Below are 18,224 nucleotides of genomic sequence, written 5' to 3' on the forward strand. Positions count from 1 at the left end.
GTGGACAGGAATGAAGGAATGGGGTTCCCCGTGCTCAGATTTCTGGGCCCGGTGGAGAGGAACAAAGCAGGAGCTCTTGGGACAAAGGCACATGCCCAGGGCGGGAGGACCGCAGCCACACGGAGTGGGACGGGCTGCTGAAGGGCATACCTGAGTGACTGGGCTTGCCAGAGGAGGCTCCGAGCCGCCGTGGCCTCCTGGGCCAGGCTCCTCAAATCATCTCCTTCAAACAGTGGCAGCACGGAGTCCTTGGGAACGGGAAGTGAGTGTTCAGTTAGACCCACTAAGTGACTGGATGGGACAGGAAGATCCAAAATCTCAGCAGGAGGATTTTAGAGCTAATTAAACGCAGTCTCCCACCCAGGGCAGGACAGCTGCGAACCCCACTTGCATGTTTCCAGGGACAGGGAGCTCGCCACTGCTTAAGGGGGTCATTCTGCAAACAGGACATTTTGCAAGACGTTGTCTGAGAGGCCGTGGAGGGAGGGTAGTGGAAATCGAGGCGGGCTCTGGACTTCACTGAAGTCACCAGAACAGAAGCAGCAGGGGCTCCTGATCCCACTGTTACGCAGCAGCCTCTATTCAGCCCTTTCTCGATTTCTTGTAATAAATCAGAGCTTCCCAGACATGCTTTTCCTTCTGTCAACCAATGAAATTCCAAAGCCTCGCCTTAAAAGGAAAGTCCTCACAGGTAGCAAGAGACTCTGAGAGATGCTGGCAGGAGTCGTGGGACGAGCCCATTCCACACCCACAGACTCACAGTCTCATTTGATCAGACACTGAGCTGAGACCTTCACACATTCAGTTCCTTTTCCTGTGTAATAAGGGCATTCATTTCTTTTACTTGTGCTGTCCTGTGTTACTTGTAATACTTGGCCCTAAAGCAGTCACTTGAACAAAGAAATCATGCAAAACACTTGACTTCAAAAAGTATGCCATGGCCCTAGTCAGTTTGGCTCAGTGGATAGAGCGTCGGCCTGCAGACTGAAGGGTCCCAGGTTCGATTCCGGCCAAGGGCACATGCCCAGGTTGCGGTTGCGGGCTCGATCCCCAGTGGGGGGTGTGCAGGAGGCAGCCGATCAATGATTCTCTCTCATCATTGATGTTTCTGTCTGTCTCTCCCTCTCCCTTCCTCTCTGAAATCAATAAAAGAAATATATATATTTTAAAAGTATGCCATGACCTAGTACAGTCATCATCTATTTTTAAAAAATGATTTTAGAGAAGAAGGGAGAGGGAGAGAGAGAAAAACATCATGTGAGAAACATCCATTGGTTGCTCCCACACACACCCTGACTGGGGATCAAACCTGCAGCCTGGGTATGTGTCCTGACCAAGAATCGAACCTGCGACCCTTCAGTGCCCAGGACAATGCTCAACCAATGGTGAGCCACACTGGCCAGGGCCTGGGGCAGTGATCTAACGTCCAGAAAGAAATCTGGAATTCTGGTGGGCTGTGTTACTTGATCATTTGGAAATGGGATCATTGCCAGTGGAATGTTCTAAAAGGCAGAAACATGTGCGTACTTTTCTGTTTGATTGGAAGAGGACCACTGATGTCTCCCTCTTGTCCCATGTGTGATGGAACCCGCGACTTTAACAGATTATTATTTACCAGGTCATTTGAATATCTGTTTCAGTGACTCTAACCCAGAGAGACAGAAATATGTGGGAATCAAAGCCCAGCGCTCAGGAACACAGGGTGGGGAGGGCGTCTGAGCTCCTTTGCGTTGCTCTGACTTGGGCTGTTCCCAAGCCTGGCTGAGCCTGCATCCTCTCCTGAAAGGCCAGGACTGGCTGGGGAGAGTGGAAGGGGTTGTCTATAAAAAGCAACGGCCTGTGCCTAGTAAGTGCTCAATAATGCAAACTGTTGTGTCATTAAATAGCACCCGAAACGCTGCTTCTTTGCCAACCTTGAGGAGAGCCGCCTAAGAGGAGAGCAGCAGGGAGGCACAGCCTTTGTCGCCAGTCCTTTGGCAAGAGACGCAGGGGCCTCCGCAGTGAGGGGTAACAGCCATGTCCGCTAACATTACTGAGCCATTGATGGCTCCACAGCCTACCCGGTCATGCAGGAAGCTCTTGAGCAGGCGGTGAATGTGGGAGACCAGGTCCTCACCAACAAGGCAGTGATAGCGCCCCCCAGTGAGGGAGGCCAGGTTCCTCAGGAAGTTACCCTCCGCCCTGGAGGGAGGAACAGAGAGGGCCGGGGACAAGACCACTGAGCCACCAGGCTGCCCTGGGACCCCAGAGGTGGGTCCTGGTGCAGAAGCCTGCAGGGCGATGGGCCTCGGTCCTGGAGGCTCTGTGCCCTTGAGGCGGTGCCAGCATCAGCGAGCCCACTCTCCCAGCCGGTCCTGGCCGGTGCAGCAGCTGTGGCTGGGGAAGCGGATTCACCATGATGGTGCCGTCATTTAGACTGGACTCCTCAAGACACACGGCTGGCAGACTTCAGCCCTCTCCCTAACTGGACCTCCATCCAGTGCCTACTATGTGTTAGGCCTGCCAGCGACACAGTGTGACCTTTATGGAGCTCATAGCTTAGACACAGATATAAAATGCACACCCAAGTAATCACATCTATACTAATAAAAGGGTAATATGCTAATTAGACTGGGAGACCTTCTCGGAGATCTTCCAGACAAAGCCATGGTGGTGTGCCCGAGGCAGAGGCGCTTAGGGGTGATCAGGCTGGCAGGGGAAGGCATTTGGGGGTGAGCAGGCTGGCAGGGGGGGGGCAGTTGGGAGCAAGCAGGCTGGCAGGAGGGGGCAGTTGGGGGCAATCAGGCTGGCAGGGGTGGGCAGTTAGGGGTGATCAGGCTGGAAGGGGGGGCAGTTGGGGTTAATCAAGCTGGCAGGCAGAATGGTTAGGGGCAATCAGAGAGGCAGGCAGGTGAGTGGTTAGGAGCCAGCGGTCCCGGATTATGAGAGGGATGTCTGACTGCCTGTTTAGGCCCGATCCCACAGGCCTAAACCAGCAGTCAGATATCCCCCGAAGGGTCCCAGATTGGAGAGGGTGCAGGCTGGGCTGAGGGACAACCCGCCCCCCCCGCCCCCGTCCACGAATTTCATGCACCGGGCCACTAATACTAAATAATCAAATTTTACCAATACCATTAACAATTTTTTCTGAAGCACTTAAATTCTCCTGTCTAACACGTTTTTCTCGGTGAACATTTATAATAACAATCACAACAGTGCTATTTTAAACTTTTTCCTTTAAATTTTCATAAACGTGCTCCCAGAAAGGATGGGGAGAAGTGCAGTGTGGCCGTGGAGTCTGCGCAGGCCCTCGCTGCAGCCAGGCCCCTGCTGGGCGGGCTGAGGGTGGCCTCGCTGTGCTCCTGCCCGGCCCTCACAGGCCCGGCTCCTGGGACTGGGCCCGGCGGGACCGAGTCTGAGGGGGCCCACCTGCCTGCGCCGCTCAGGGAAATGGTGTGCACTTTCACGTGGTGCGCCGCTGTGAGCCTCCGGACCTCACGCAGAATGAGGCTGCAGCTTGTGTCCGGCTTCCCGTCGGTCAGGAGGTACAGCCCTTCCACATCGCGCAGGCTGAACGCCTTCTGCAAGAGCACTCAGGGTGTGTGGCTCGGGGCTGGTGCCAACCGGAGGGAAACCACGGCCCGCTGTTCCCCAGGCCCCCCTCAGCCCACCCCCGGCAGGACAGGCACATGCGCTCCTGGCTCTCCACCCAGCAGGCCAGTCACCTCGCTGAGCCTGTGTCTCCTTCCATAGAGGGAGAGAATAGGACCCCCTCTCTCTGGGTTGTTGGGAAGATCAAGTGATTTAACACGTAGCAAGTCCTGAAGTATCAGGCCAGGTCTGTACAGAGGGTGATGCTATTTCCTCTTTGCTACCAGGTCAGGCTCAGGGGTGTAACTTGCCAGTAGCGCCTGCAGGACTGAGGTGCTGCCCTGAGCACGCAGGTGTGTCACCCACTGCGTGGCCTCGTGACATGCCGCGTCCGTGGTCTCCACCAGGGAGCCCCGCCACAGCTGCAGGCCCTCTGCAAAGCCGATGAGGTTAAAGCTGGGTGGGAGGAAGAGGTTGGTTAGAAGGGCCCGTCTATACTGAATTCGGTGAAGTAACCTTCGCAAAGACTCACGTCTGCCGGGGCCCTGCGGGAGAGGGCTGTGGCTACCGGAGGATAAGCAGGCACACAGTGAGGCGCCGGGCGCAGACAGAAGCACATTTAAACACCCCCTCAGCCCCTTGCAGGTTATCTGATCTCAGAGAAATTTAACCTAAGTCCTAGCTTCCTTTTCTGAAAAATGGGGCTAATCACCCTGCCTCAGGTCACTGGGAGGATGGAGCGGAATCATGAATGTAAGTGCTCAATAACTGTTTCTTCTTTTTACCATTAAGGCGAGAGTGAGTCCCAGCCTCGGACCAGCCTCCTGCTGTCCCCTTACGGTCAAACCTTCAGAGTAGAGGGGACACACCCTGCCTGTGAGATGCAGTTCAAGGCGGTCCTTTCCTCTGCGTGCAACTGCCTGGGCCTGAGCAGGTTCCTAGAATCCGCCTCACTCCCCGGGGAATCCAGCGCTCTCTTGCCCCAACAAGCTCTTCATTCGGGCACTTCAGAGACGTCCTGGCCCTTGGGACAGGGAGGAGGGCGTGCCCTTGGCCAGGGATGCCCAGAACTACCCCTTCCATCTTCTTCTGGCCCCGCACCCCTGCCTCTCACCTGTCACAGTGCTTTCTCAGCTGCTCCCAGATCAGCAGAATCAGCTCTGTCTTCACCTGCGGCAGGTCGGGGCTCATGGACCCCGAGGTGTCCAGCAGGATGCACACTCTCTTCTCCAAAATGGTGCCGAACACTCGGCGGCTCCCTGCGCCAGGTGGGTTGGGGCAGAGGCAGGGAAGGAGTGAGGGCTCACCCCTCCGGCTGCCTTTCCTCTCTGTGGCTGCCCAATTCATGATCTTGCAACACCTGTTGCCTGATTGATCCTTGATCAGATGTCAACCCACTGGGAGATGGCTTTGTGTTGTTGGAGGGGTCGACTGTCCTCGGGCAGAGCGGCCGGTGGCCTGGCTGCGGCTCTGCCTGTGACCGCTTGTTCAAGTGGCTATAACTGCCCTGGCCTTGAGTTAAGGGATTGGACTCAGTATTGTTTGGTCCGGAAACGATATTACAGAGCACAGAGTCCACCGACCGACCAACAGAAATCAGCTCCGCGTCCTTTAGCGCCTGGTACTGCGCACGTGCAAAGGTGAGCGAGAGAGGCACAGAAGACAGGCGTTGCACAGACAGCCGTGCCATGGCTTCTGACAGGGTTAGTGCAGCCCATAACGTGGAGATCTGAGTTAGAGGGATGTGGGTGGGAAGCAGACCAATTATGACTGAGTGCTGGAGGATGCCCGGGACGGAATGCTTGAGGGACAGAGAGAAAGCCAATGTGTGGGATAACAAAGGCTGAGCAGAGAGACCCATGGGGAGATGGACAAGAGAGAAAGCTGGAGAGGTGGTTCATGGGTTGGGGATTTATCTCATGGGAAAGCAGAGAGGGCCAGTGACTTGCCCAGGGTCACCTGGACTGGCAGTGAGCGCTGAGATTCATTCCCGGGTCCTCTGATGAACACTTTGAGGCAACCGCTAACCATGGCCTCTCTGGAGTCTTTGGACGGTGGTAGTCATCACTACACCACTGTCCAGGGCCTGCCACAGGGGACTGGCCGGGTGGATTCCACAGGGACCGAGGGCCCCACAGGGCTCTCTGTAAGGCTCCTGCCTGCCTTCTTCCTGTTGCCCCGGGAACCACAGGCCGCGAGCCTACACCTCCCCACTCTAGTTCTAGTGTCTTCCTGGCCTCCTGGGCCTGATGCTCAGTCCACCTCCTCACTCAGCACACCCTCCTCTGGGCTGTGAGCCTGGCTCTCCTCGGCTCTCCTGCCCATCACTTATCCCAGAGGGCCTTGGACTCTTGGAGACTTTTCTGTCAGGACCCCCTCCCATCTCTGCCTTCATGGGAAGTTCCATGGGGCCCAACCAAGGCTAATCTGAACCTGGGCTGGTGTGACTCAGTCGGTTGGAGCGTTGTTCCGAACTCCAAAAGGTGGCGGGTTTGATCCCCAGTTGGGGCTTGTGCAGGAGACAGCTGATCAATGTGTCTCTCTCACATCAATGTTTCTCTCTCTCCCTCCCTCCCTCCTTCATATATATATATGTGTATATATATATATATATATATATATATATATATATAACCTCCTTTAAAAAAAAAAGAATAAATTGAACCTCTTGATGGTCATCCCTTAGTCACACCCAGGGAGGCAAGGTGTGGAAGCTAGTCCTGCAGAACTCACGTGGACAGACTTGGGCCCCCTCTGGTGCTCTTTGGCTCCTGCTCCACCTCCCTATCATCCAGCACCTTGCCAGACCTCTGAACCCAGAAGTCATGCTGTACCTGACGACCCTCCTGCCTAATCCCCCACCTCACAGTGTGTGAGTGCCTGGCCTGGGAAGGCCTGGCCCTGGTCCCTGAGGTTGCCTTCCTCTTCCCCTCCCCGCTACCCCCAGGACAGCAGGTAGGCTCACCAGATAGCAGCCACTGCAGCCTCTGGACACAGCATCTCACCACCTTCTTCAGGCACATGATGTATGCTCCCATTTCCCGGGGTGTCCACTGAATGTGTCCCAGCACCCCCTGGATTAACGCAAGTGAAGGCAAATTCCCATCACTTTTCTTCAATCCCCATCACCCTCTAAGATAGTCCTCTGTGTTAATAATTTCCCAAACATTGTTAAGCATACATTTTTGTTTGTTTGTTTTAAAGCGTTTCTTTTATTCTATTACTAGATGTATGGTTCTAGGATGGAATGGGGAATTGGGGATAATGGTACTGAGGCAAATGTGGTCACTGTGGTCACTATAACAGATATAGTATCTCTACATTTTTAAAAAAATACATTTTTTTTTTAAATTTCAGAGAGGAAGGGAGAAGGAGAGAGAAATAGAAATATCAACAATGAGAATCACCAATTGGCTGCTCCTGCATGCCCCACACTGGGGATTGAGCCTGCAACCCAGGCATGTGCCCCGACTGGGAATCGAACTGTGACCTCCCAGTTCATAGGTTGATGCTCAACAACTGAGCCACTCTGGCCAGGCCTATCTCTGAATTTTAAAGCAGAAAACTACTCATGGTAGGATGGGAGATCCATAAATTTCAAACTAACAGGTGACCTTGGATGGAGAGGGGGACAGCATGATTAAACTCCCTTAAAAATTTTCTGTTGGATGATTTTGAATTTGGTGGCTATTTTTAGATTTATGTTTACCTCTCGTTGGTAATCTATAATAATAAACACGTAATATGCTAATTAGAATGGACAGCCAAACAACCTTCCGGACAAAGCTGGGGCTGCGAGGGCTGAGGCAAGCTGCTGCAGCTTCAGGGCAGAGCCCCTTACGCGAATTTCGTGCATTGGGCCTCTAGTGTTGTATGAAAGGGCAAGGAGAGAAAATGGGGTCTTTAAGAAAGCACGTTTAGATTTTCATTTTGTACTAAGTGTGCTTGTTCCAATGAGAACACAAGAGCCCAAATGTAGAAAATAGAGACTAGAACCCTCACCTCCCGTGAGGACCCTGCTCCCGCCATCCTGGCAGCACCAGCATCAACTCTGGTGAGGCTGCCAGCCTCTGCCTGTGTGCTCAGCACGTCTCTGACGCTCACTGCAGGGAGCCCCTCTAACCTGAGCGCAGCCTCAGCCCCCTGTGCGAAGGCAACTGGGCTGGCAGCTTGAGTCTGCGTTCTGGCACCTATGCTAACCTATAATTCAGCCCCAACCCCCTTCCCGCTTGTGCCCCAGCCTTGCAAAACCTGTTTCCCTAAACACTTAACTTACAGGGCCATCGATCACGCACAGCCCCCACAGGGGGGTTGCCTGCTGGCGGCAGCCAGGGCGATGGTCATAATCTCACTTCCCCCTTACAACCGTCATAGGGCTGCAAAAGCCCTCGAAAAGCCCGGAAGCTGAGAGACAAAGAAACTTAGGGCTATTTAAGAGAAAGCCCGCTGCATTGGGGGCTCAGCTTTGGGCACCGGTTCCCTGAGCCAGCAGCACCGGTGCTCCCGCAATGAAGTGCCTTTCCTGAATCTTCCGAGTGCCTGGTTGTGTGTCCTCCGGCCGCCCGGTCATTTCGGCAGCACCTAGGGGTTCCCTTTTCCTCCAGCAGGATTTATCCCCCAAGAGCAGCCCCACTCGGAGGGGCAAGGTTGGCAGGAAGAACAGAAGCCATGTCTGTACATTCACAGAGTCCTCCCCAACCCCCCGCTGCCACTGAGGCTGAGAGGAGCCGGGAGAGAAGACCACCGCCTCCCAAACCCCGGCTACCTCGGCCTCTCCGCTGCGGAAGGCGCTGTAGGTTGCGGCTGCTGCCGGCCTTCTTACCAGCCTCCGACGAGTGCCAGTGGGACCCAGGCGGCTGGAGATCTCCATCTTCAGTGCGTTTAGCCCATAATTTGCTACCCACTTTAGAATAAAGAAAAGGACTGTTATCTTGGGTAATTCAGGCTGAAGTGAATGACTAAAACCTCCTTTTTGAAATCTAGTTCATGTTTGAAATGTGGGGTTCCTTGGTCCTGTTAAAGTAAAAACATTCAACGCTGTAAAGAATTTTTGTGAGTTTATTTCAGCCAAACTGTCAACAATTGCCAGGAAGCAGTATCTCAACCGATGGGGATAATGCTCCAGAGAATGGCGGCTTTTCATCTATTTTTATACATTACAATCAAAGGAGAAGATGTAAGTGGGTGACATGAAAGCCATTGGTGATAGATTAGGGAGGTGGGAGGAAGCAAAGGGTGGGGGACCTCTGGGGCTGGATAAAAAGTAAAATGAGAGACACACGCTTCTCCTACTCCGGTGGGGCAGGATCCTTAACAGTCAACAATGAACAGGATAACAATAGCAGTGAAGGAATCTGTGATCTCTGTCCTGGCGCCCAGCGCATTTGGTTGTGCCCTGAGAAGTCCGGAAAAAGGGAGGTTACAAGTTACCCTGACATTGCCCAGGTATGTTATCGTAGATGCAAAAGGACCATAGGCCCAGTTAAGGTAAAGAGTGACCTTGTCAGGGAAGACACCCACCTGGGCGGTGACTACCCACCACAGCTGCTTTTAGTTCAGGTTTAATTTCAGACCATCCTTTGTGGTTATTTTAGGTCTTCAGTTTGCAAAACTGCCATGCAGACCTTCCCTGAGCCTGTCAGGGTAGCATGTGGCTTTTTTTCATCTACAGTCCACCTGAGAGCATCCACTGCATGCAACACCCCCCCCCCCCCCCCCCCCCCCAGTGCTGGGGACAGATGCACAAGAAATATGGGCAACGGGGAAGAAAATTGATTGAGTACCTGCTACTCCCTATTGTGGACAAAAGGGGCCACATGCTGACCTGACAGCTGAGGGGAGGCCTGCGTGGTGGTCCTGAAAACTCAGACCTAAAGTCACCACAAAGGATGGTCTGAAATTAAACCTGAACTAAAAGCAGCTGTGGTGGGTAGTCACCGCCCAGGTGGGTGTCTTCCCTGACAAGGTCACTCTTTACCTTAACTGGGCCTATGGTCCTTGTGCAATGTCAGGGTAACTTGTAACCTTTTTTCTGGACTTCTCAGGGCACAACCAAATGCGCTGGGCACCAGGACAGAGATCACAGATTCCTTCACTGCTATTGTTATCCTGTTCATTGTTGACTGTTAAGGATCCTGCCCCACCGGAGTAGGAGAAGCGTGTGTCTCTCATTTTACTTTTATCCAGCCCCAGAGGTCCCCCACCCTTTGCTTCCTCCCACCTCCCTAATCTATTACCAATGGCTTTCATGTCACCCACTTACATCTTCTCCTTTGATTGTAATGTATAAAAATAGATGAAAACCCGCCATTCTCTGAAGCATTATCCCCATCGGTTGAGATACTGCTTCCTGGCAATTGTTGACAGTTTGGCTGAAATAAACTCACAAAAATTCTTCACAGCGTTGAATATTTTTACGTTAACATTATGCTGGTGGACATTGTTGTTCCCCACATCTTTTCAACCTTCCCCCATAAGATTTGGGTCGTAACCCTGATTGGTCTGAAGTTCATACTAGAATCCAACTGAGAAAATGTCAGTGTCCTTGTTACAACCAGGGCTACAAGAACAGGCAGGCCCCCGGCAGTCAGAGCGCAGCCGCCAGGACTGGCCCAGTGAGGACCAAGCTGACTTCCCTGAATGGCAGAGGAAGAAAGGTGTTCTACCTTCTGGACAAACAAGGAGGAGGATTTCTGTTGTTTGCAACCAAAAGGGTCTGATACCACTAAGAACTTTACACAAAATAAACTCCATTAGTCACGGATCCTGTTTGATAGACACCATTGTCTTCATTTTACAAATGAGGACACTGAGGTGAAATGTGGTAAAAGGACTTGTCCGAGGTCTCCCCGCTGGGAGATGCACACTCGGGTCTCCAACCAGGTCTATGTAACCCTTAGCAGTCACTCTAAGCAGGGGTGTCCTCGCTTCCCGGAATGCCCATCCTCTGAGCACGGCTGCTAGAAGGAAGTATTGCCTAGGCCAGGGATGGCGAACCTTTTGAGCTCGGCGTGTCAGCATTTTGAAAAACCCTAACTTAACTCTGGTGCCGTGTCACATATAGAAATTTTTTGATATTTGCAACCATAGTAAAACAAAGACTTATATTTTTGATATTTATTTTATATATTTAAATGCCATTTAATAAAGAAAAATCAACCAAAAAAATGAGTGTCATAGGTTCGCCATCACTGGCCTAGGGGACATGTGCTGGTGCAGACAGCTTACTACCTCGTGGCTTGAGCAGATTGCGTCCTTTCTGGGCAACTCCAGAGACGAGCCAGTCCTCCTTGTGCCCCTTCCCTGAGGGTGCTTTCTGTACCCCGAGTCTGCGAGGAACAGTGAGGTTACCTTGTGCTCCTCCCCTCCCCTCCCCTCCCCTCCCCTCCCCTCCCCTCCCCTCCCCTCCCCTCCCCTCCCCTCCCCTCCCTTCCCCTCCCTTCCCCTCCCCTCCCCTCCCCTCCCCTCCCCTCCCCTCCCCTCCCCTCCCTTCCCTTCCCCTCCCCTTCCCTCCCCTCCCCTCCCCTTCCCTCCCCTCCCCTCCCCTTCCCTCCCCTCCCCTCCCCTTCCCCATGGCTCTCTTTTTATGTCAGTTTCTCTGCCAACCAAGTCCTTAGGTGCAGTTTGCTGAGAGGTAGAAAGGGAGGCTGTAAGGTGGATCCCGGCAAACCTGCTGGACTCTCTTCTCCGCACCCCAGGGATTGGTTCCGGGAATCTGTGCCCCGTTGGCAGCAGTCAGGCTGGCCGGGGCCCCATCTCCACGCCCTCCCCGGGCCCCGGGCGGAGGCACTGTCCCTTGTGCGGCACCTGGACCATGGGACCCGGGACCCGGGGCCTCGGGGACCCCAGTATTGACCCTCCTCACTCTCTTGCCGTGTAAGACTGCGTGCCTGTCCCCCTGGCCGGGGACCTAGTGTGAGGAGAGCCTGGTCCAGGGCTCTGCTGCCTGCGATGACCGCGCAGTTCCCACAGGCAGGGCCTTCCCAGCTCCGGCTCCGCATCCTCCGACTCACCCTCGCGACTCCCGGCCTCTGCTTCCCCGGTGTGGGTCTTCCTCCCCCCGGCTCCAGGCTCCTCCTTGGCTGACCGGGCTGCAGCTGGAGGACAGAAGGCCTGAGGCTGGAGTGGGTGCTCTCTGCCCCCAGCTCCCAGCGCCAGGAAGGAGAGCAGCTTCCACCCTGGTCCGCGGGTCCCCGGACCCTGCTCATAGCCACTCGGCCACGCCTTTGATGTTGGAAGTGAGGCACCGGGAGCTGAGTCCTTTCATAAAAACACCTGTGCCCGTCGCCACCCGCGGGCACCAGTCATGCTTGTCAACCCTGACTTCCTTCACCGGTGACGTGGGGAGCTGACCGGCTACCTGCACCGCTGCAAGCTCAGGCGGGCGTCCTGGCGAAGGGCCGGCGCAGGATCAACACTCCTGATCGCTGATCACCGTGGTGCCTATCGGTACTCACACGCCTCACCACAGCCTGTGCCCCAGCCCACCCAGCCTCACCTGGTGGGATGCCCGCCTTGCCACCGAGCGGACGCCACATCACACCTCTCGCGGGGGGACTGCTCTCCCTGGCAGGGCCGTCTCTAATGCTCTAGAAAACAGGTGGCCTTTCCCGTCAGCGGCCTATCTTCTGTGGCAGGGGCACCCGTCACCCCAGCCTCAATCTGCCCATTAGGAATCTTCTCAGGGCGGGGCCTAAGGGACCAGATTCTCAGACATTTTGGCCTCATCTCCTGCTGCAGATTCAGAGGGGGCTCTGGCTTTTGAGGTGAAATAGTGCATGCGTGTGGACTTGCAGGAACTTTCTTCGTGTCACCTACTCCTCTTCCTCCTGGGCCAGCGCTCCTGGGCCTCCAGCCCCATAGGCGGCCACTCGGTAGCTGTGCCCTTCCGGGCACCTGTTCTAAGGGAGGGGCCCTTCATTACTGGACACAACCAGAACGTGGGCACCGTGAGGTCAGCAGGGCCCTGGACCAGCTGGGACCTGGGGATGAGCTGACTCCCGGCCGGCCCTGGGCTCGGGAGGTCGCCGTTAGAGGCCCCCGCAGGGAGCCAGCTCACAGTGCTGAAGGCCCGAGAGGCAGATCCTGGGATGACAGGGCTTCGCCTCAGAACTGGGGAGGTTCCTGAAACCTGGTGGCGGCCCTGAAAGCAGAGCAGTGCCTGTGTGACAGCCTCTCGCAGAACCGGCCGGGCCGGAGTGAGGCAGCGCTGCCGGAGAAGTTCGGCCCGAGGCCGGGAGCTGCGAGTTCTCGGCCCCTCCGCTCCTGAGCAGCGTCTGGGTCTCCCCAGCCAGACGTCCCCAGGCCCCTCTGGCGCGAGGCGGGTGGTTTATGCAGGACAGAGCTGACGGGCTGTGACTGCAGATAAGCAGCCAGGCCATCCGTGGGCTCCTGCCAGGCCCTGGGCAGCTGCAGCAAGAGCCCGTTGGATACCTGACAGCCTCATTCCCGTGCCCCCGAGTCCCTCCGGGATGAGCCCGCCTGCCTTACAGTCAGGTGGGTTCCAATCTCAGGGGGCCCTTAGGACCCAGATCGGGGCCAAGCCTGGGATAGCCAGGCAGAGCCATCGGTGGGGGTGGGGAGGTGGCCAGAGGTGCCGAGCTGAGAAGCAGGTCCCCCGAGAGGCCAGGACTGGAGGCACCCGCAGGACACTCTCCTGAGGACCCTGCCCCAGACCCCTGGCCCAGGGCACTGCGAGATCTAGGAAAGACCCGGAGACACGGCAGAAACAACATCCTGTGTGTTATTGGGGAGGGAGTCAAACCATTCTGGCCGCCGAGGCGGCTGTGGGCGCGGAAGGATAGAGTCTCTTAGGCTGGCTTCTGTGCTTGAGCGTCTTCGGCTTTTCTTTCAGGAGGGCTGCCCTCTCCAGGTCTTTTCTGGACTGGTTCTTCAGGGAGGACACCAGGAGGGCACACTGAGACAGGAGGGGCGGTTAGCAGCACCAGTGCCGGAGCCCCAGCAGGACGCGCACGCACACACACACACACACACACACACACACACACACACACACACGGGAGCGTGAGACTGCGTCTGCTAGGATCCTTGGGTTCCTCTTTCTGTCCCTAGAATGGGGGCACAGACACCGTGGACCAAATCCATTAATAACAAGTACCATGTACGGAGCGTCTGGGATGCACCAGGCACTGGGCCAGTTACAATCTGGGTGTCTCAAAGGTCAGGCAAGTGTATCTTATCCCCATTTTACAGATGAGGAAACTAAAGCCCAAGGCCACACTCCTGGTATATAGAGGGCCTTCCAGTCACACCCAGGTGGGTGTGGCTCCGAAGCCACTGCTCTTTCCATATGTGGGCCCAGCATCCACAAATGCCGGTCGGCCCGCAAGATGCTGGGGGCTAACTCCCCAGCTGGCAGAATAGTATGTCATAGTTGATTCCGTCACCCACAACTGCCTGAAAGGTTCTCCAGTAATTCTTCTCAACCAAAGCTCAGGACACGCCATTGGAATGTAAATAACACCCTGGGAGTGTGCATCAAACCATCATCACCCATGCATGTCTTGTGAATGAGTTTATCAGATGAGGGACCAGAGGAGAAGGATTTAAAACAAACAAACAAAGAGAGGCCATTTCCGGGAGGCTCACCCAGGGGAGCCCACGCACTGGACAGGGAGGAAGGGGACGTGAGGGTGGCTCAGTGGGTGCTGCTCTGCAATGGCGGTGAGTAAAGTGTGAGTCAGTCTGAGTCCCCTCCACTGCCTGACTATGGCCACCTGAGCTCTCTGTCCATCCGCAGGGCTGGCCCTGCCCCGGCCCTTATCCTCCCCAATGGTCTGAACCATACCTTCACCTGTCATCCACAGGCCCCAGCAGGCTCCCTGAGCTCACCTTTGTCCCAGGCCTACCCTCCCCGCACCTACCACACTCCCTTCGGAGGGCCTGTTCTTGTCTCCTGGTCAATGGGCACCACTGTCACCCATGACCCCCAGTGGGGAACCTGGAAGTTACTCTGGGATTTTTTTCTCTCCGTCACCCCGTATAATCAGCCACACCTCTGGTCAATCCTCCCCCAACTCTTCTCATGGGTTTTCCCTTATTTCCATTCTCATTGCTACTGACAAGATCTGACCCCTTTCTACCTCTCTAATCTCACCTCGAATGGCTCAACTCCCTTCTCTGAGGAAGTTACATTTTAGTGAGTCTTGGATAACAAGGACAATCCATGGATGATCTGGGAGGGGATGACAGACAGAGCACATAGCAGGTGCAAAGGCCCTGAGTTTAGGAATTAGCTCGATGTGTTCAAGGAACGCAAAGAAGGCCAGAAAGTACAGCCCACAGACCTAAAATCAATGCCTATAGGAAACCCTCATGTTTCATCTGAAGCCTTGGGGGTCAGTGGATCAGGAATGAGGGGGAAGCTGCTGTGGGATGAGTTCATGTCACCCAAAAGATACGCTGAAGTCTGAACCCTGGGTTCCTGTGACTGTGACCTTACCTGGGAACAGGGTCTGTGTAGATGCCACTAAGGTGTGAGTTAATGCGTCGTACTGGGGAAGGGTGGCCTCACTCTGATATGACAGGTCCCCCTCCAAGGGGAGCAGGGACAGACACAAAGAGGGAGGACAGCATGTGAAGACGGGACAGAGGCCGCCTGCTGCGTGAGCCAAGGACTGCCAGCCACCAGGACGCCCTCCTTGCCCAAACTTTAGTCCGGCCCCTCTGAGCCCTCTTCTCAACGAGGCTTCAACTTGGTCCTGCTAAAGCCAGTTTTAGCAAAGAATCTTGCCAAGTCAGTTTAGTTAGAATCCCCCACCACTGATCAAGTCCCTCACCCCCCACCCTGATGTCTGAGTCCTTGACCAGCCTTCAGCAGGAATCCTGCTAAGTCCATTTAGCAAGAATCCCCCTGTTCTCGAAAGCTAAACACGTTTCTCTTAGTAATTTCCCATTCGTGAACCCTCACTCTGCCACTGGCCGTAAACTCCAGCTGTCTTCGGAGCTGGTTCGATCGCACTCCCTTATTGCGAGAGTCTTGCATAAAGTCTTCCTTGACACTGTAACCAGCATCCAGGGCGATATTTTTTCTTTAACACCAGCTGCCACTGACGGACCCTTCCCAGAGTCTCCAGCGGGAACACGGCGGAGGGTGCGGTGTGTGGGATGGATCTCCCCATTGCGGGTTCTTATCTCACTAAGTTTGAAGAATACATTTCACGGACTGAAGGTACGTGCTAGTAAAAGGGTGGAAATTTATTGGAAGCAAATTCAGACTCTCACGTAGGGAGGGGGACCCAAGGGGGTAACCCCCAAAGCCTCTCTTGCTGATGTTTATAAATGCTGTAGTTCTTTGTCTCTTCATGCTTCCTTCGAATTGGACCCCTTCCCCATTTTATGACCCCGTGCTTTTTGGATTGGCCACCCTTTTGCAGAACATCAAATTCAAAGTCCAAAACCCGCGTGGCGCCCCCCTCCCCATCCCCCCTTACCTTGTAACATTCCTCTATCTCCTGTGAAAATCTTCCCCTCTTTCCACCATCTGTCCACATTTCTCTATCTTCTGCGAAAGTGTTTCCCTCTTCCCCACACTTCGTGACTTTTATCCGCTGTGAATGGATGCCTTTTGGAGGCTCCAAGCCCTCACCTATGCATTCCTCCACCATGGACCCTCTTTATTCTCAGGACTCCCTAAACCTGCCTATGTTATCCCTAAAATTCCTTTCAATGGTCCTCCTGACACCTTGATGTCAGACTTCCAGCCGCTGAAACTATGAAAGGATGCATGCCTACTGTTCTAAGCACCTGGTTCATGGCACTTTGTGTGCAGTCCCAGAAATAATATAGAAGCCAGCGCACTCGTTTCCCCACCCCAAAGCATACCTTTTGCGAGTAGTTGAGAGCCTTTTCCATCTCAGACACGATGGCGTTGATGTCGTCACTTTCGTAAATGCCTGGAAACAAAGAATTTATGGGGGAGGAGCCCCGGTCCCAGCCCGATCTGTGCCGGTGCAGCAGGGGCCCATGGAGGTGACCTGAGCTGGAGCGGCAGGGTGGGGTCTTATGGGCTGAGCTGACCAGTCCCCACCCCGACAGTCCAGTGGCAGTTACAGCGAGGTTACCACCAGTGGGGATGGCCATGGGACCCAGCACCCAGGCAAGAGCTTGCACCCACAGGAAGAGCAGATAGGAGCAAGGGTGCTGGTATACTCCAGTGAGTGAAATCACCCACCCTGGGATTACTTAAAGTGGCTGATGTCTGTAGTAAGTATTGCTGACTAGTCTGAGAAGAACTAGAGCACCATGACTAAGGAGACAGGCTCTGAAGTTGGCCTGTGTCCTACTTTTAGACTGTGTGGGGGAAGGGAGAGAGCTTTTTTGGCATCAGCTCACAACAATTCTGATGCCTTGAGGCATGTTTTGGGGTGGCATTGTCTGCCCCCCTCCAGCTATCACAATGAGTTCTGTGAGCAACTGCCTTCACCCACCTGTTGTGAACACTCCCCCGTGGGAAACACTAAACTAAGGGACCTCTAGTGCCCCTCCAGCTCTCACATTCTAACGTATTTAAACAGTTTCACTTTTCTTTTTGACTTAAAAAATTACGGTAGAACATGTTGCACAAATGGACCGTTCTAACAGTGTGTGAGGGTACGGCCTGCAGGTTAAGTACATTCGCACTGGTGTGCCGCCATCCCACCATCCGTTGGCGGCGAACGCGTGCTATGAGCAGCAGCTTTCCGTTTTGGGATGGGGTTTTCACGCTGCCTTTCTGGAATACATCGCTGGCGCAGGGCGCGGTGCTGGTACTGAGGTTCCCGGAGACAGAGAGGTGGAGGGACCAGCCAACACTCACGCACCTGTGTCTCCAAACCAGTGGAAACGGCCACCAGCAGCCCGGGTGACCTCACGGTAGGCAGCGGCCGTGTCGGTGCGGCTGGCGTAGCAGGCGGGTGGGGTGGTGTCCATCGGCGGCTCCCCCACGTAGAAAAGACACACGTTCAGCTGGAGGTCGCAGCCCCCGCAGGCCTCAGCCACGTAGGCGCTGAGCGTGGGCTGGGGGGAGAGGGTGGGGGTTCTTAAACCTGCTGGCCCCAGATCGGTTCTGCCTGATCATCTTTCTCGAGGGCCTACTGCGTGCCAGGTGAGCACTGGGTGCCGAGGGTAGAAAGACGGCTGAGCTGGGTCACAACTTCCCTATCTGGGGAGGGTGTGGCGGGAGCTGGACCTGAGAGCCGGGTGACAGCCTGGGAGCGCATTAGAAACGCAGACTCGCAGGCCCCGGCCAGGCCTCCGGGGCCAGCTCTGCATGCCCACACCACCCCGGCGGGTCTCCTGCACACGAAGTCCAGCTGGGAAAGCCGTGCTGAGAGGAGCGGCCAGCAGCCACCCGGGGACGCTGTGGGGTCATGAGGACGGGGGTGCCGGGACCGGAGCACCTACCATGTCCTGGTCGGGGATGCCCCCTGTGAAGAGGTAGATGCCCTGCGACTGTTGTCTGTCTTTGTCCTTGAAGTCCACTTCCACCGCCTTGCGCAGGGCGCTGAGGACGTTCCTGCTGCCGCGGCACTGCAGGGTCAGGGCCCACCTGGGAGGCAGGAGAGCCTGCTGAGCGAGGCGGGTGAGGCCAGAACAGGGGCAGGGACTGCCCCTCAGTGGGGCGGGGGATGGAGAGAGCAGCCACCCAGGCTGCC

The 18,224-nt window shown here is 55.2% G+C and overlaps 1 protein-coding gene across 1 annotated transcript in view; it reads right to left on the bottom strand.

The window, feature by feature from the left end:
• The window catches only part of VWA3A (von Willebrand factor A domain containing 3A), a 70,799-nt gene that overhangs the window by 1,854 nt on the left and 50,721 nt on the right, over nt 1-18,224 (bottom strand). Inside the window, exons 18-31 of the mRNA XM_081090310.1 lie at nt 17,974-18,118; nt 17,391-17,586; nt 16,414-16,484; nt 13,334-13,486; nt 12,629-12,712; nt 11,583-11,829; nt 10,801-10,898; nt 8,393-8,473; nt 6,536-6,644; nt 4,685-4,829; nt 3,882-4,026; nt 3,409-3,560; nt 2,061-2,181; nt 151-248 (exon numbers count right to left, since the gene is read on the bottom strand). Of these exons, the coding sequence (XP_080946436.1) occupies nt 151-248; nt 2,061-2,181; nt 3,409-3,560; nt 3,882-4,026; nt 4,685-4,829; nt 6,536-6,644; nt 8,393-8,473; nt 10,801-10,898; nt 11,583-11,829; nt 12,629-12,712; nt 13,334-13,486; nt 16,414-16,484; nt 17,391-17,586; nt 17,974-18,118 (1,845 nt within the window). The remainder of the gene's footprint in view (nt 1-150; nt 249-2,060; nt 2,182-3,408; nt 3,561-3,881; nt 4,027-4,684; nt 4,830-6,535; nt 6,645-8,392; nt 8,474-10,800; nt 10,899-11,582; nt 11,830-12,628; nt 12,713-13,333; nt 13,487-16,413; nt 16,485-17,390; nt 17,587-17,973; nt 18,119-18,224) is intronic.

This window comes from Myotis nattereri (genome assembly GCF_964212035.1).
Source record: "Myotis nattereri genome assembly, chromosome: 4".
Classification (NCBI taxonomy): Eukaryota; Metazoa; Chordata; class Mammalia; order Chiroptera; family Vespertilionidae; genus Myotis; species Myotis nattereri.